General features: G+C 36.6%; 1 protein-coding gene across 2 annotated transcripts in view; it reads right to left on the bottom strand.

Moving 5' to 3' along the window:
• Positions 1 to 12,731, bottom strand: part of LOC148674999 (PC3-like endoprotease variant B) — a 351,357-nt gene that overhangs the window by 245,454 nt on the left and 93,172 nt on the right. For both annotated transcript variants that reach the window (XM_088625869.1, XM_088625870.1), the window contains exon 4: positions 7,303 to 7,384. In XM_088625869.1, the coding sequence (XP_088481995.1) occupies positions 7,303 to 7,384 (82 nt within the window). The remainder of the gene's footprint in view (positions 1 to 7,302; positions 7,385 to 12,731) is intronic.

Raw genomic sequence — 12,731 nt, 5'->3', positions numbered from 1 at the left:
AATGAGATTATCTATTATTTTATGTTTTTAGAATGTTCTAGTAAATATTTACATATTTTAACTTTCCATATTTTTTGTCATGTTAGTTAGGTCCACAGCCAGGACCAAACTGAAGGGAGCTCCCAAATTCTTCTGGAAGCTGGCTCAGACTTATTTGCAGCAGTAAAGCTGGCAGGTGTGAACATAAGGGAATTGTTGGATGCAGCAGGTCTTGAAACAAGGCAAGAGTTGAAGTTGAAATTAGATCCTAAAGAGAATAATAGGGAATGTATCCATTCATTTTGGGATACTAAACATTTTTATTTATTTTGTAAAATTATCAGTTTTTAAATTATTTTGAGTGTTCCTTTGTCTCATGTCTAACCTCAAGTAATAAGTAATAACACAATAGAAACTGTTATTTCTAACATTTGTGAACTTTACACCACTCTTTCATTATACTAAATGTTGCAAACAATGAAAAATGAACACATAATCCAAGAAAACCAATACACAACTTTATTGTTTTGTAATTACTTTATAAAATTAATGGACAGCTTTTACATTTAGAAAGAAAGATGCAGTGCAAGAATGGGGCTGTTTTCAGCACTATTTGCCCTATTTAAGATAGAGAAATGCAAGGTTTTATATGCAGGTAGCAAAGGCAAAGTATAGAGTATACAATAAGAAAAACTGAACCCCCCATAGGCTCCCTATGAAAAAAAATTGTTTGTGTATATGCCGACATATTATTTACATCTTCTAGTCAATGTGGGGAAGCAATATAAATGTCAAAATGAAAGTTATGATATATGCATTAGAAAAAAACCGAATGTAAATCAAGGTGTATTATGTTAAACTATACAATGCACTAGTAAGACCTCATTTAGAATACTGTGTTCAATTTTGATAACCATGTAACAAAATGATCATGCCCGTCTGGAATCAGCCCAGAGAATAGCAACCCAAATGCATTCCCGGATTTGGTATAATATCCTACACTGACAAACTAAACTGATCTTGACCACAGAGGACTACAAGAGGAGATGGTTCAAGTATTCAAAATCCTCAAAGCATTCACAAAGTCTCAGAAGACTTCTTCAGAATCAACAGTCTGACACAGCAATGCTATGAATATGCTTAGAATTAAGTCTTCAGGAAGATTATAATAATAATCTTTCTCTTGCCTTGAACTGAAAGTAACCTGGAGCTTCTTAACTGCTTTGACTCAAGTTATTCTGCATGTTGGTGAAATAGGATTCTGATAAGCAGGAAGTCTTCACTCTCCAAACAAACTGGGACACTGTAAATTCAATGATGCAGCATCCACATCAGCACCTCTCAGTCTGCCTCCTCAAGGCCACCTGTCCTAAATCCACTGACAGGGCCAGAGTGATCCACCAATGATGAATGTGCCATGTGGTGATGCCCACTACACCTGATTATGCCACTTAAAAGCTACAGCCTAAACAATTTGCTGTGCTCTGCAGAACCCTGGCAACTTGACTCCAAACTACTCACAAGAGTCTGACCACTGCTGTCCAACTTACTACTAAAAAGCAACTGCTGGACTGAATAACCATATTTATACTAGAATTTACCAAAGACATCCTCTACAAAAAAGAGAACTTTTCAATGCTGACATTTCTACGCACCTGAATTCAGCTATTATTAAATGTAAATCAAGATTAATTCACTTCACTGATAATTTACTTGTCTTGCCGTTAATATGAGACTGGTTATTTACTAGATATACTACAGTAACCCGAGTGTTACAGTGAATGTATTTTAAGCCTGTATTGTTACCTACATCTCTTGTAACCCACTCTTATAATAATACTCTCTTTGATTGTTTTTTTTGGCACATTTGATCATGTTATTAATAGAATTCTAAAGTGTTTTCTTCAAATCTGTGGACATTTATCAATTTTTGTTCGGACTGATTCTTGGTAGCCAAAAATTACTATACCAATTTTGTCAGAAATTCAAACCATCAATTCACCATCAAGTGTAACACAGATCACAGATCCTTAGTGGCAACTGTGGGGAAAAGGTTTTAAGATTGAGAACAGTTTTTTACACAAAGGGTTGTGGAGGTGTGGAACATTCTACCCATCCATGTTTTTGAAGTTGATGCACTTATTTTTTTCAATAAATAGCTGGATGAGATAAGATCAATCGGCTACTAGCAAATGGGCTAAATGGATTAAATGGTCTCCTTTTGTGTGAAAACTCTTTCTTGTATTCTTACTGTATGTTTGTTTGAATTTCTAATGGAAATAATAAAATTTGCATTTCATTTACACTCATCACCAGGATAACTTCAATTACCAGGTAGTATATTCATGTTTTAAAGAGCAGCAAAATCAATACAAAAACTAGTATGAACATTTTTTGCATTTACAAGAAAAGAGAAAAGCATAGTATTAAAAAAATAAACCAGCAATATCTGTGTTATAGAGCTCAAGCAAAGAGTGTCCTTTTCCTTTGTTGGAAAAATGATGGTTGGTGTTTTAATTTTTAACCCAAAGATTAGTAAACGAGTTATGTGTTCACTGATTACATTGTATATTTAGTGACAAATATAGAATACATCTCAACACAAACTGTCTGTTTTTAAAATAAAAACCTTGTTTAATACTTCCTAAGGATCAGGTTTCATCCCAGTGTTCGATACATGGAGTCCAGAATGAAAAGAAACTGTGTTTTCCATATTGAAATAGGGACCGATTCCTCAACGCAAGTGTTGGGAAATCACATACTGTAAATGTCAATATAAAGATTGGTACCCATTACAAACAGGGTAGAATCACCCAGAACACCAGGACAACATGTGATCCCCTGGTTAAGATAGCAAGTAAGACCTCAAGTTGAAATGGTATTCTAATACCAGACCGGATGAAAATAACCACTGAGAAAATAAACTTTCAAAACTGATTTTACAGACCCCAGTTAGTACCTATCCTAAGTAAGATTTTCTAAATTAATACAATATAGTCCAAGATTAGTCATGTTTAGGATCTGTGAAACCAATGGGTTGAGTTTCACAGCATATCAAATATGCACATCTAATACCTTTCATTAGCATCTTATATTAGATTAAGACATTTTTAAATATAAATTATTACTTTCAATGCTTAAATGGTCACTACAGAGTGCTAGAAATGTTCACAGGATAGAGAAATGTTAAGCTAAAGTTTATGCAAGCTCACAAAAGGCTTATAGTCTTTCTACATGGAAGTTTGTAACTCAAGCTTGGTGGAGATAACAGACAAAGCCAATTTCACCAATCTCATCACTGACTCATTATTTATAACTCTTGCACACATATTTATTTCACCTGCACTCTCATCTGCTGACCAAACGCAACATCTATGGTGCCTTCAATCCCAGGATTCTCCCTCTCGCCCTCTGCTGCTTTGCATACCATCTCCTCAGTCCAGGTCTGTCCGGTATCCTGTTTTCGGCTCAATTAATAGGCATCAGCAGGTGTCCTACAGCTTTTATCTCCTGCCACTATGCCAAGTGTTCACCTCTGCCCTTGCTGCTTCTGATGCCATGTCTTGGGCTCCGGGGCTGTCTGGCATCCTACAGTACCTCCAGATCAGTCTGCTTTCTCTTTTAAGCACAATGTCCGCATTTCCTTACTGTGCCCCTGTGTTCCTTCTGTATCTCTTTCTATATTGATGGTTTTGGGGGTTAACTTGTTTCTTTTTGGGGTTTCCTGCCTCCTCCTCCCACGGCTAGGAGATCACCCCAAGCTGCTTAAGCCAAAACGGCATAAACCATCTGGCTTTTGGTGTCATTATTCCTCATGAAAGGGAAGTTCTTAACTGAAGTCTAGGAGGGATAATGAAAGACATAGCCAATTCTGCCAGCTGTTTCAAATCACAATTATTGACTTTCACTATATATCTCTCTTGCATACACGTCTTTTTGCATTTTTGTTGCATCCATCCCACTACAACCTCTTGGTTAACACCTCTCTCTAAATAGGAGTTCAAACCTCCTCGTCCTATGGCTAGGAGGCTACCCTTCAGCCAAGAGGGGTTGGTTAAAACATATTATACTTAAATACCAAATAACTATTCACAAAGCATCTGATTATTGTACTCCTCATGAAATCGTTTCATTTTGTGTAGTAATTTGTTAGTAATATGTAACAACCATAACCTGTTTTACACATTTGATTTGCCAGTGATGGAAATGCCAAAATGCTACATACAGATGCAGCTAGACATATTGTTCTGTTACACTGTAACCCCGCATAAAAACAATAACAGGAAAACAAAAAACTCTTCGATCAAAATTGTTTTACCTGTAATAATTCTAAAGTCATTCAAGTAGCTGTTCTTCAGGAGCTGTGATATTAGGCTTTAATGCAAACAACGCTGTTTATCCATTTATCCTGTTTTTCTTTTATAAAGCTAATTATTCTGCATAAGAAAACAGTGTACTAGTAACATATTGCATGTAAAAGACAGAAAAAAGTGTTACAAGCTGCTTCACCCAGCTTTTAAGAGCTTAAGGATTTTAAGAGGTACAAAACAGAAAGTTTTATCAAACCTTTATGCTGGTCCAGAAGCTATACTTCTTAAGTGGTTAAAAACACAAAGATTGAAAAAAAAATAGAAGTTTTTGTTCCACTTTTATTTTATTTCTTTTTTCAAAGGGAACTGAATGTTTTTTTTAATCGTATCTCTTGTGTCTGCCTGTGAGAGCTTCATAACAACTTTAAACATTTTAGACCATTAGATGTATTCAATATTTTGTTTAGCTGATATGATTCTATTGCAAGCAATAAATGCTGTATCTCATTCTATCCCTGTTTTGTCTCTGCTTTAAAGGGCTGTATTGAAGGCTTCTTCTCATTTTCCATCTTGTGTACTTAAAGTTGTCTAATCTGTGCAAAATTATCTTTCACAGTGTTGTAGATTCAGAGAGTTGAAAGAAAGAACATAATACCACAATATCTAATCTTGACTGTGTGTGAAAAACTGCACTAGGACCCCTTAAATGAAATGTATTTATATATGGAATCTGTGCTCAACATAATTATTTTAGTTGAATAATTTATACCTTCAAGGAACGAACTCTTTAATTTTAAGCAGCGTATGTTGAAGAGAAAGGTTCTTATGCACGAAGAAAGAAGAATGAAGAGTGTAGTGAAATGACCAGTGAAGAGAGCATGGCTAATTTAAATACGTAGGATAGGTATGCAAATGGGAAGGGCTGGTGCTCACCCAGCAATTACTCATTACACACAGCTACACTTCTACTCACAGCTGCCTGTAAAAGCGAAGGATTCTGCCTCCACATACTAAGCCTTGAGCACTGTCAGCTGTATCATTGCCATACTGTATTCATCAACCAGAAGGACTGACATGAGAATGTTAGAACTTGAAGTTACATACAGTATAATGTATATTTACAGATGTATTTAGCACATTTGTTTATGCAGGAAAAAATCTGTATAAGTACAATTTGTTTCAATATACAGTATGGCTGAAAATTGTTGTTTTCTAAATGCCCCCTAACATTTTACTCTCAATTTACACTTATTTTTTGTATTATTTTGCATGCAAAGCATTTGAAACCAGCTCATAAAATAGCACAACATGCCTTAGCCTATCTTCAAAGTGAGATGTTTTTGTTCCAAATATTGCAACAAAAATAAAAATTCACATTACTAAATGTATTCCTTTAATATTAATGTTTCATGTTTTGGCTAACATTGAGCTCTTTCCCATCTACACTTTGTGAGACATTTTGCTTTTAAGCAAATAATCTTTTTTATTTTGAGAAAGCATCTGTGTTTTTTCTACATGTTTCTTAAAGCAGGCTTCACCTGTACATACTGTAGGAAACAGCAACATGAGTGAGTGCTTACTGTTTGCTTCCTGACTGCAATACGTGTGGATAGCAATTCCATATAAAATAAACTCTGAAATAGCTTAGAAGATTTTTGTGAACAATGGTGAATCTATGTGGTGGTCCTGAAACGTTTTGTCAACACTGCAAACACTGAGATGATTCTGGGTGCCTTCACAGGTGTAGTCATTTTGAATAGAGCTCAGACACCAAGAGAAATGAGACAGGAAAAAAGCCTCCCAGTCAAATCAACACAGATGGATTTTCTGTAGTGTATTCAAGTTTTCACCTTGTTCTAACATTTGAGTTTTATAATCAGTTATAGTTAGAAATAACATGCATATATAACTGTATGACATCAATACTGTATAAAGATATTGTTGAAAAACCTACTGAATAACAATAGGAGTCATTTTATTGAGCGAGGAATTACCCTGTATCATCTTGCGCTACGTGCTTCCCGAATCTGTTTTGATATTTGTTTTGTTTTTGCATTTGCCGTGCATCTACAAATGACATCAGCAACCACAGATGTCACCCAGTACGCATGGCTAAAGCTGCTTTTAGGCTGAACAAAACAAAATTCTCATGTCTATTCTTCATACAGAAACATAAAAAGACCAGTTAAGTATAATAATTCCATACATGAAGCTGGGATAATAAATGGGAAACAAATTAAAATGGGGAAAAAGAATAATCAAATATGAATAGAAAAGCAGTTTGCATAAATACCTTTAGAAGTATTTATCTTATGTCAGATGACAGCCTGTTTTTAAAAATATGGCAGAGCTGGATATAGCAGTTGTTAGATATTTCTAATAAAAATCAAAATGAAATACAGTAGTTGCTTTTGGTATTCCCACAGTAGACAGACTCACAGTTTGCAGATGAAAGAGTTGAAATCAGACTGTTTTACTGGCTGTATTAACTCTGAGCTGCTGTAATTCCTCCACAGAAAGCACGTTCCATCGAATTCTGTGTGAAAGAACAGATCTGCAGCACTACGTGAGCCCAGCAACCAGTGGTGCTTTTTTTCATAGCTGCATGAAAGTAACAAATCATATTTGCATAGATATTTGTGGTGGGATTTCTTTTTAATTGTTAACAAAGAAAACATATGTAAGCCCCCTCATCTTAAAAATGAAAAATATTGCTGTTCAGGTGATTATCTTTGTTTACTGATGTGTATGATCATCATTAAAGGCACAGAGGAATATCAGAGGAGAAGATACAAGACACACTTTCAGTACATGTAGAAACAATACTAATACACAACCTCTATTCAGGTATAAACACACTGCTTTGATTCATCTCCCTAAACAGAAAGTAATACAGCCTCCAATTAATTACTGTTTCATGAAGCATCCTGATAGCCACAATGCAGTGCTTACTAAGCACTTTACTTCCTGACAGCTCTGTGATGGATTGTGCTAGTGAAATTATGGTACACACCATGACGAGTCCTGTCATCCAGACTTGGGATTGCTGCACGCTTGTCTCTGTAATGGGCTCTCTGGCGTTTCACCCACTTTACCTTCAATAAACAAGAGAGAACACACAGACATTGAGACAAAGAAGTCCTTAAAAGCTTAACTCAGAAGAAGGAGAAATAACTTTCAATGCTCTATAGCCTGGTCTTCTACGTAAAGGCAGCGGGCCAATTCTTTTTATATACAGTAAATGAAGGTGCACACCTTAATATGTGCATGCCTTTGACCTTACCAAAAACACATGCATATACAATACAAAAACAAAACATACAGAATAAGCTAAAGTTTACTACTTTTGTTTACATTCTATGTCTTAATTTTGTATTTTATAATCAAAAGAACACCATTTCCCTTTTCAATTGCCTTTTCAAGCAGCACAGTGGTGGAGTGGTTAGCATTGCTGCCTTGAACAGCTAGGCCCTGGGTTCAATCCCAGAGCTGGGGTGCTGTCTGTGTGGAGTTTTTATGTTCACCCTGTGTTTGTGTGGGTTTCATCCCACACTACAAAACCATACTGGCAGGCTGCTAATTGGCTTCTGAGAAAAATGGCCCTGATGTGAGTGTGTGTGTCCGCCCTGTGATGGACTAATATCCCAGCGAAGGTGCACCTTGCCTTGAACTCCTTGCTCCCCTGCAACCCTGAACTGGAAGAAGCAGTTAGAAAACGGATGAATAGATTTTGTTTTGTCCCTTATTTGTGACAGGGAGGTCTCTTTCGAAATTATATCATTTCTCTTTCTTCCCTGAAACATTAATTCGGTGTTCTCGGTGGGGCTGCTTATTCACAACCAGGAATCACTTCTACCAGCTTTTCCCCTGCTGTTTCTATGGATCTTCAAGGAAAACAGCAGGTTTATCTTTCTTGTGTCCAGAAAGAGAGTTGAATTATTCCAAAATATACTAGAGTGAAAAAGGTGTAGTTCAATTGCCTTTTGGCATGGGCCAAAACGTTGTGTTTTCTTTTTTCTCTTTTCAGCATGGAATAAACCTATTACTTGTTCCTTTGCAGCTTACACATGCTAACGCAGCTACCCACCTGAACTACTACAGTATATCTTTGGATTTGGTTTGCAATACGCATGACTAATGTTTGTGTTTTGTCGTGGAAGACGTGGGCTAAATTCTCCTAACAGACAAGTCTGATGGGATATACTGTGAAGTTGAAATCTTGATATTGTGATGATGGATGAATCTCAAATGCAAGATGTTGCTGTGTTTGTTAATAAGAATTAGAATTAGAATAAAAAAATATTGTGGATTTTGTTCTGTATTTGGACACTATCAATTTGACCACAAGTACAGTATATTAACAAGCAAAATAGAAGGACAGTAAAAACAGCTGTCACATGTTGCCTTTAGTTTACTTTGGCTTAGTTGGAGGTAATCACTTCACAGTGTCGTCATTAAGAAAAGATGACTCCATAGAATCTATTCACTTGGATTCATATGAACTACAAAACCACCTTACCTTTAGGGAAGAGGGTGCATTAAGGACTGAGCCCATTTCTATTTCTCAGAGTAATACATTTATTTAGACAAAGGCACCCTTTGAAAAAGCATTTCAGTGACAATTAGTTCAAAGGAAGAGTTTCACACTCCATTTACATGATGCTCATAAAAAGCATCTCTTCTAACAAAGACTGAAAATTGTGGAATTCTTTTGTGCACTCAACTGCCACAACAAACGCTCTGCAAAGCATTCTGCAAAGGGCCTTTAGAGAATCTTTTTTTTCCTTTTATGAAAGGTAAAGCTTTCAGGGTGCAAGTAAAATGTAACGCTTCCTGAAGCTTTGATCTTGTAAGTGTTTGTTTGTCACGCATGTAGGTATTAATTGAGATACTGATAATCTGACTGGATTTTACTTTTCTTTTAAAAATGATCAGTTGGCTCAGGTAATGTTTACTTCTTTGAACAAGCTTTTTACACCTTAAAAATTAAAGAATCACTCATTTTATCCCATTTTTCATTGTAATCAATCTGCATAGATTGGGTAGCTCAAACAATATAAGAGAAATCTTTCAAGTTCTGCATAATACCTTTCATAGCATATTTTTTTCAGAAGAAGACAAAGTGTAAATGGTAAATGAAGTCTCTGCACAAATCCATGTATGTTAGTGATAGGCCACCTAACTCATATCAAATACTCTACCAGAATAAACTGTACACCCCCAGATGAGACGCTTATAGAATAGAGTTGGCACACTGATTTGCATTGCACCCTCACAGCTCTAGGGCCCTAGATCTGATTCCAGTCTAGGCTGCAGCCCAAAATGATGCTATATAGATTACTCGTCATATCTAATTGTCCCCAAAATGTGTGTGTAAGTAAATGTATGTTCCTTTCCTGTGATGATCTGTCTTCCTGTCCAGAGTGTATCCTGCCTTGTGCCCATTGTGTCACGATCGTAAACCCCTCCTCTTAAGGACGCTTCAGCCCTACCTTGTTTTCATTTATCTCCAGCACCTGTCTCCAGTTCCAGCCCCTGTGTTATATAAACTAGACGTTCCTGCCTATCGGGGCTCAGCTTTGGAACATGGACGCCCGGAAGCCCGCCTACCTTCTAGTCCAGGAGCAGCTCGACGGCATAGGCTTCACTACGGCGTCCAGACCATCTGGGTCCGGGATCAGGGAGCATCTGGTCCCGTTACCCCCTTTTATTCCCCCGACCCTCCACCGGATCCCGCTCCGGATTTTTAATTCTTCTGTGTGTCTGTCAGGATGGATTACCCTGCTTTGGACTTCCACTTCATTCTTGGATTTGCATCGGACTCCCTTGGACTGTTCACCTCAGCCACACCTCCCCTGAACACTAGTGCACCATGGACACGCCCCCCTGTTTTCCTTCCAGCCCCTAACATGCCTCTTTCCTCATTTATTCCTCACTTCCCTCCGGATCGTGTTGTCTGCATAGGGCCCTGAAAGAACTGTTCGTGACACATTGTCTGCCAGTGAAAACTGCAGCTCATCTGCCACCCTGTACTGGAATAAGCAGTTATTGAAAATGTTTTTATGAATATTGAAATAGTGAAAATGGATGGATATTCCCTTGGCGTTACACATCCTGTCCAGAGTAGTGTGAATGGCTTAGCGGGTGATATGTCCTATGATTCCTGCGGACTCTAATGTACTGTGACAATGTAGCAGACCAGGCCTTTCCCTCTGTATACCATGCTATAGGAAAAAACAAGTTTAAAAGTTCGAGACAACATGTGTGTGGAGTATGATGTATCCTTAGTTCCCTGATTGGTGTTGCTGTTCAGTGTAAGAGAAACCCTTGCTAATATATATTCATGTATATGGACAATGTCAATGGGTAAATGCATCTGCTACAGAATCTTAGCATGTTTCACATATAAGCAGAAGGCTGAAATATTGTATACACAGTCCAAATAGGGAATAATAATCTTCATACTGGTCACCAGCTGGTACGGGCTAATGAGTGCTTGGATGCCAGTGGACCATACCCAAGAGGAGGTCAGAGAGGAGAGAGGAGCCTGCATACATGGGGCTTAGACGAGTAGTTATGTGCCTACTAAGGGGCTACATTAGAGAATGTGGGATCCTGACACACTTACATATTTTGTATTTGCTTCAGTGCATAATAAAATCTATGTGCTCATACTGCCAATACAGGCTATAATATAGGCTTCCTCTTGAACAGAATGTCCCAAAACTCACAAATGCCTTAAAATAAAATAATCACATGACACTTATTTATCTGTTGCTTTTAAAAGCACTGTGTGGCGTTTGAAGTTTGTCAAGTGAAACACACATATTCTGTACAATAACAGATGAGAAACAAAAGGCTTAAAGTAAAAACAAAAGCAATTATAATAACAGAGAAAACACATAGAAAATATGAGCAAACTGGTTTTACTTTTTTGTAGGCATTTGATGAGGTAGATGAATTACATGTAATTGTATAGTACATATATTTAGAGTACTCTTTTGTCATCAGCTTAGTACAACTCATTAATATTTACTTTTAATTTAACATGCACACCCCAGTACACTCTGCAGCATTCCCCTGCCTTGTTTACTGTAGCTCCAACAACCAAACCACACAAATAAAGCCTCCACTGATACAGCCATTCCTACAGTATATAGAGGTAGAGATTCTACTATTTGTACAGCATTGCCATCAGAAACTGTAAGACTACAGGTAAACCTGTTTCAGGTCTCAGCGGAGTTGATATGACTGGTTGGATCCCAGGACACACTGGTTAGTCCTCCTCATCACAAACCCCATGAGCTGAGAGTATAAAATAGTTTAAACCTGCTATATAAATGTTTGCTTGCATTTTGAATTTAAATGAAGTAACATTTTTATACAATCAAAAATGACCAAAATTAAATGCAACATGCATGTCTAAAAAAGATATACAGTATGCATTGTCCATTTCTTGTAATATTTATCTAAGACAATTATAATGTCATTATTGATTTTGCAAATGTATGAATAGATAAATGTATAAAAATAAAACAAAAACCAACATTGTGAAAATAGTAAAAAAGACCTGTTAGGCATTTATGCCTCCAAAGCTTTTTTGACGTAATTCTTTAATACACTGCATACTATAACATCTAAAAAATACAAGTAATTTAAAAATCTCAAAAAAGAGTAATTATTTTTTTAATAATGGGACAGACAAACAAGTAATTATAATTCACACTTCTATTTCAGATGTTAGAAAACAATGGTTCAAATTTTTACTAGGCTATGATAATTAATTTTAAGCAGTAATTATCTGCAGTTCAAAATGGCTTAAGAGGGAATATTGTGCAAAGGTGCTGGAGTTCAGTATTGTACATAAAGGTATCACTGCACAAGCTAGAGGACTACTCTGTGGTGAGGAGATGATTCACAAATTTGGCAAAGCCATTGAGTACTAATGATTCCCATTAACATAACATTATTAAAAAGCAAAAGTAACTGCAAGTAAATTTCACATTAATTCAAGCATTCAATATTAACCGTCTGTGGTACAAAGTACATTTTAGACAATGTGATGCCTCTGGGACTGTCTCACTCAGCTTTATTGATGATGTACCTAATAATTGGAACAGCAGAACAGATTCTGAATTTGCCAGAAACATTTTATCATCTTAAGTAGAAGAGAATGCTTCTATACTCACTGGAAGATGCTTGACCGTGCAACATGACAAAAACTCACCTTGTGTCGAACACAGTTATTGCCTCAAAGATATAAGCAACCAAATTCAGACTTTTACACACTGAAATTTACTTAAATTGAATGTGTCCCAATAGTAATGGTCACTTCAAATCACTGGGTTAAACACAGGGTACGTTTTTGTTCTAATACGATCAAATGTAGGTGTGGAATAACTCCAAAATATAGAAGAGATTGTACTTTTTATTCATAGTAAT

The sequence above is a fragment of the Lepisosteus platostomus genome, chromosome 3, assembly GCF_059453375.1.
Source record: "Lepisosteus platostomus isolate fLepPlt1 chromosome 3, fLepPlt1.hap1, whole genome shotgun sequence".
NCBI lineage: Eukaryota > Metazoa > Chordata > Actinopteri > Semionotiformes > Lepisosteidae > Lepisosteus > Lepisosteus platostomus.
This window is presented reverse-complemented; position numbering and strand designations above follow the sequence as displayed.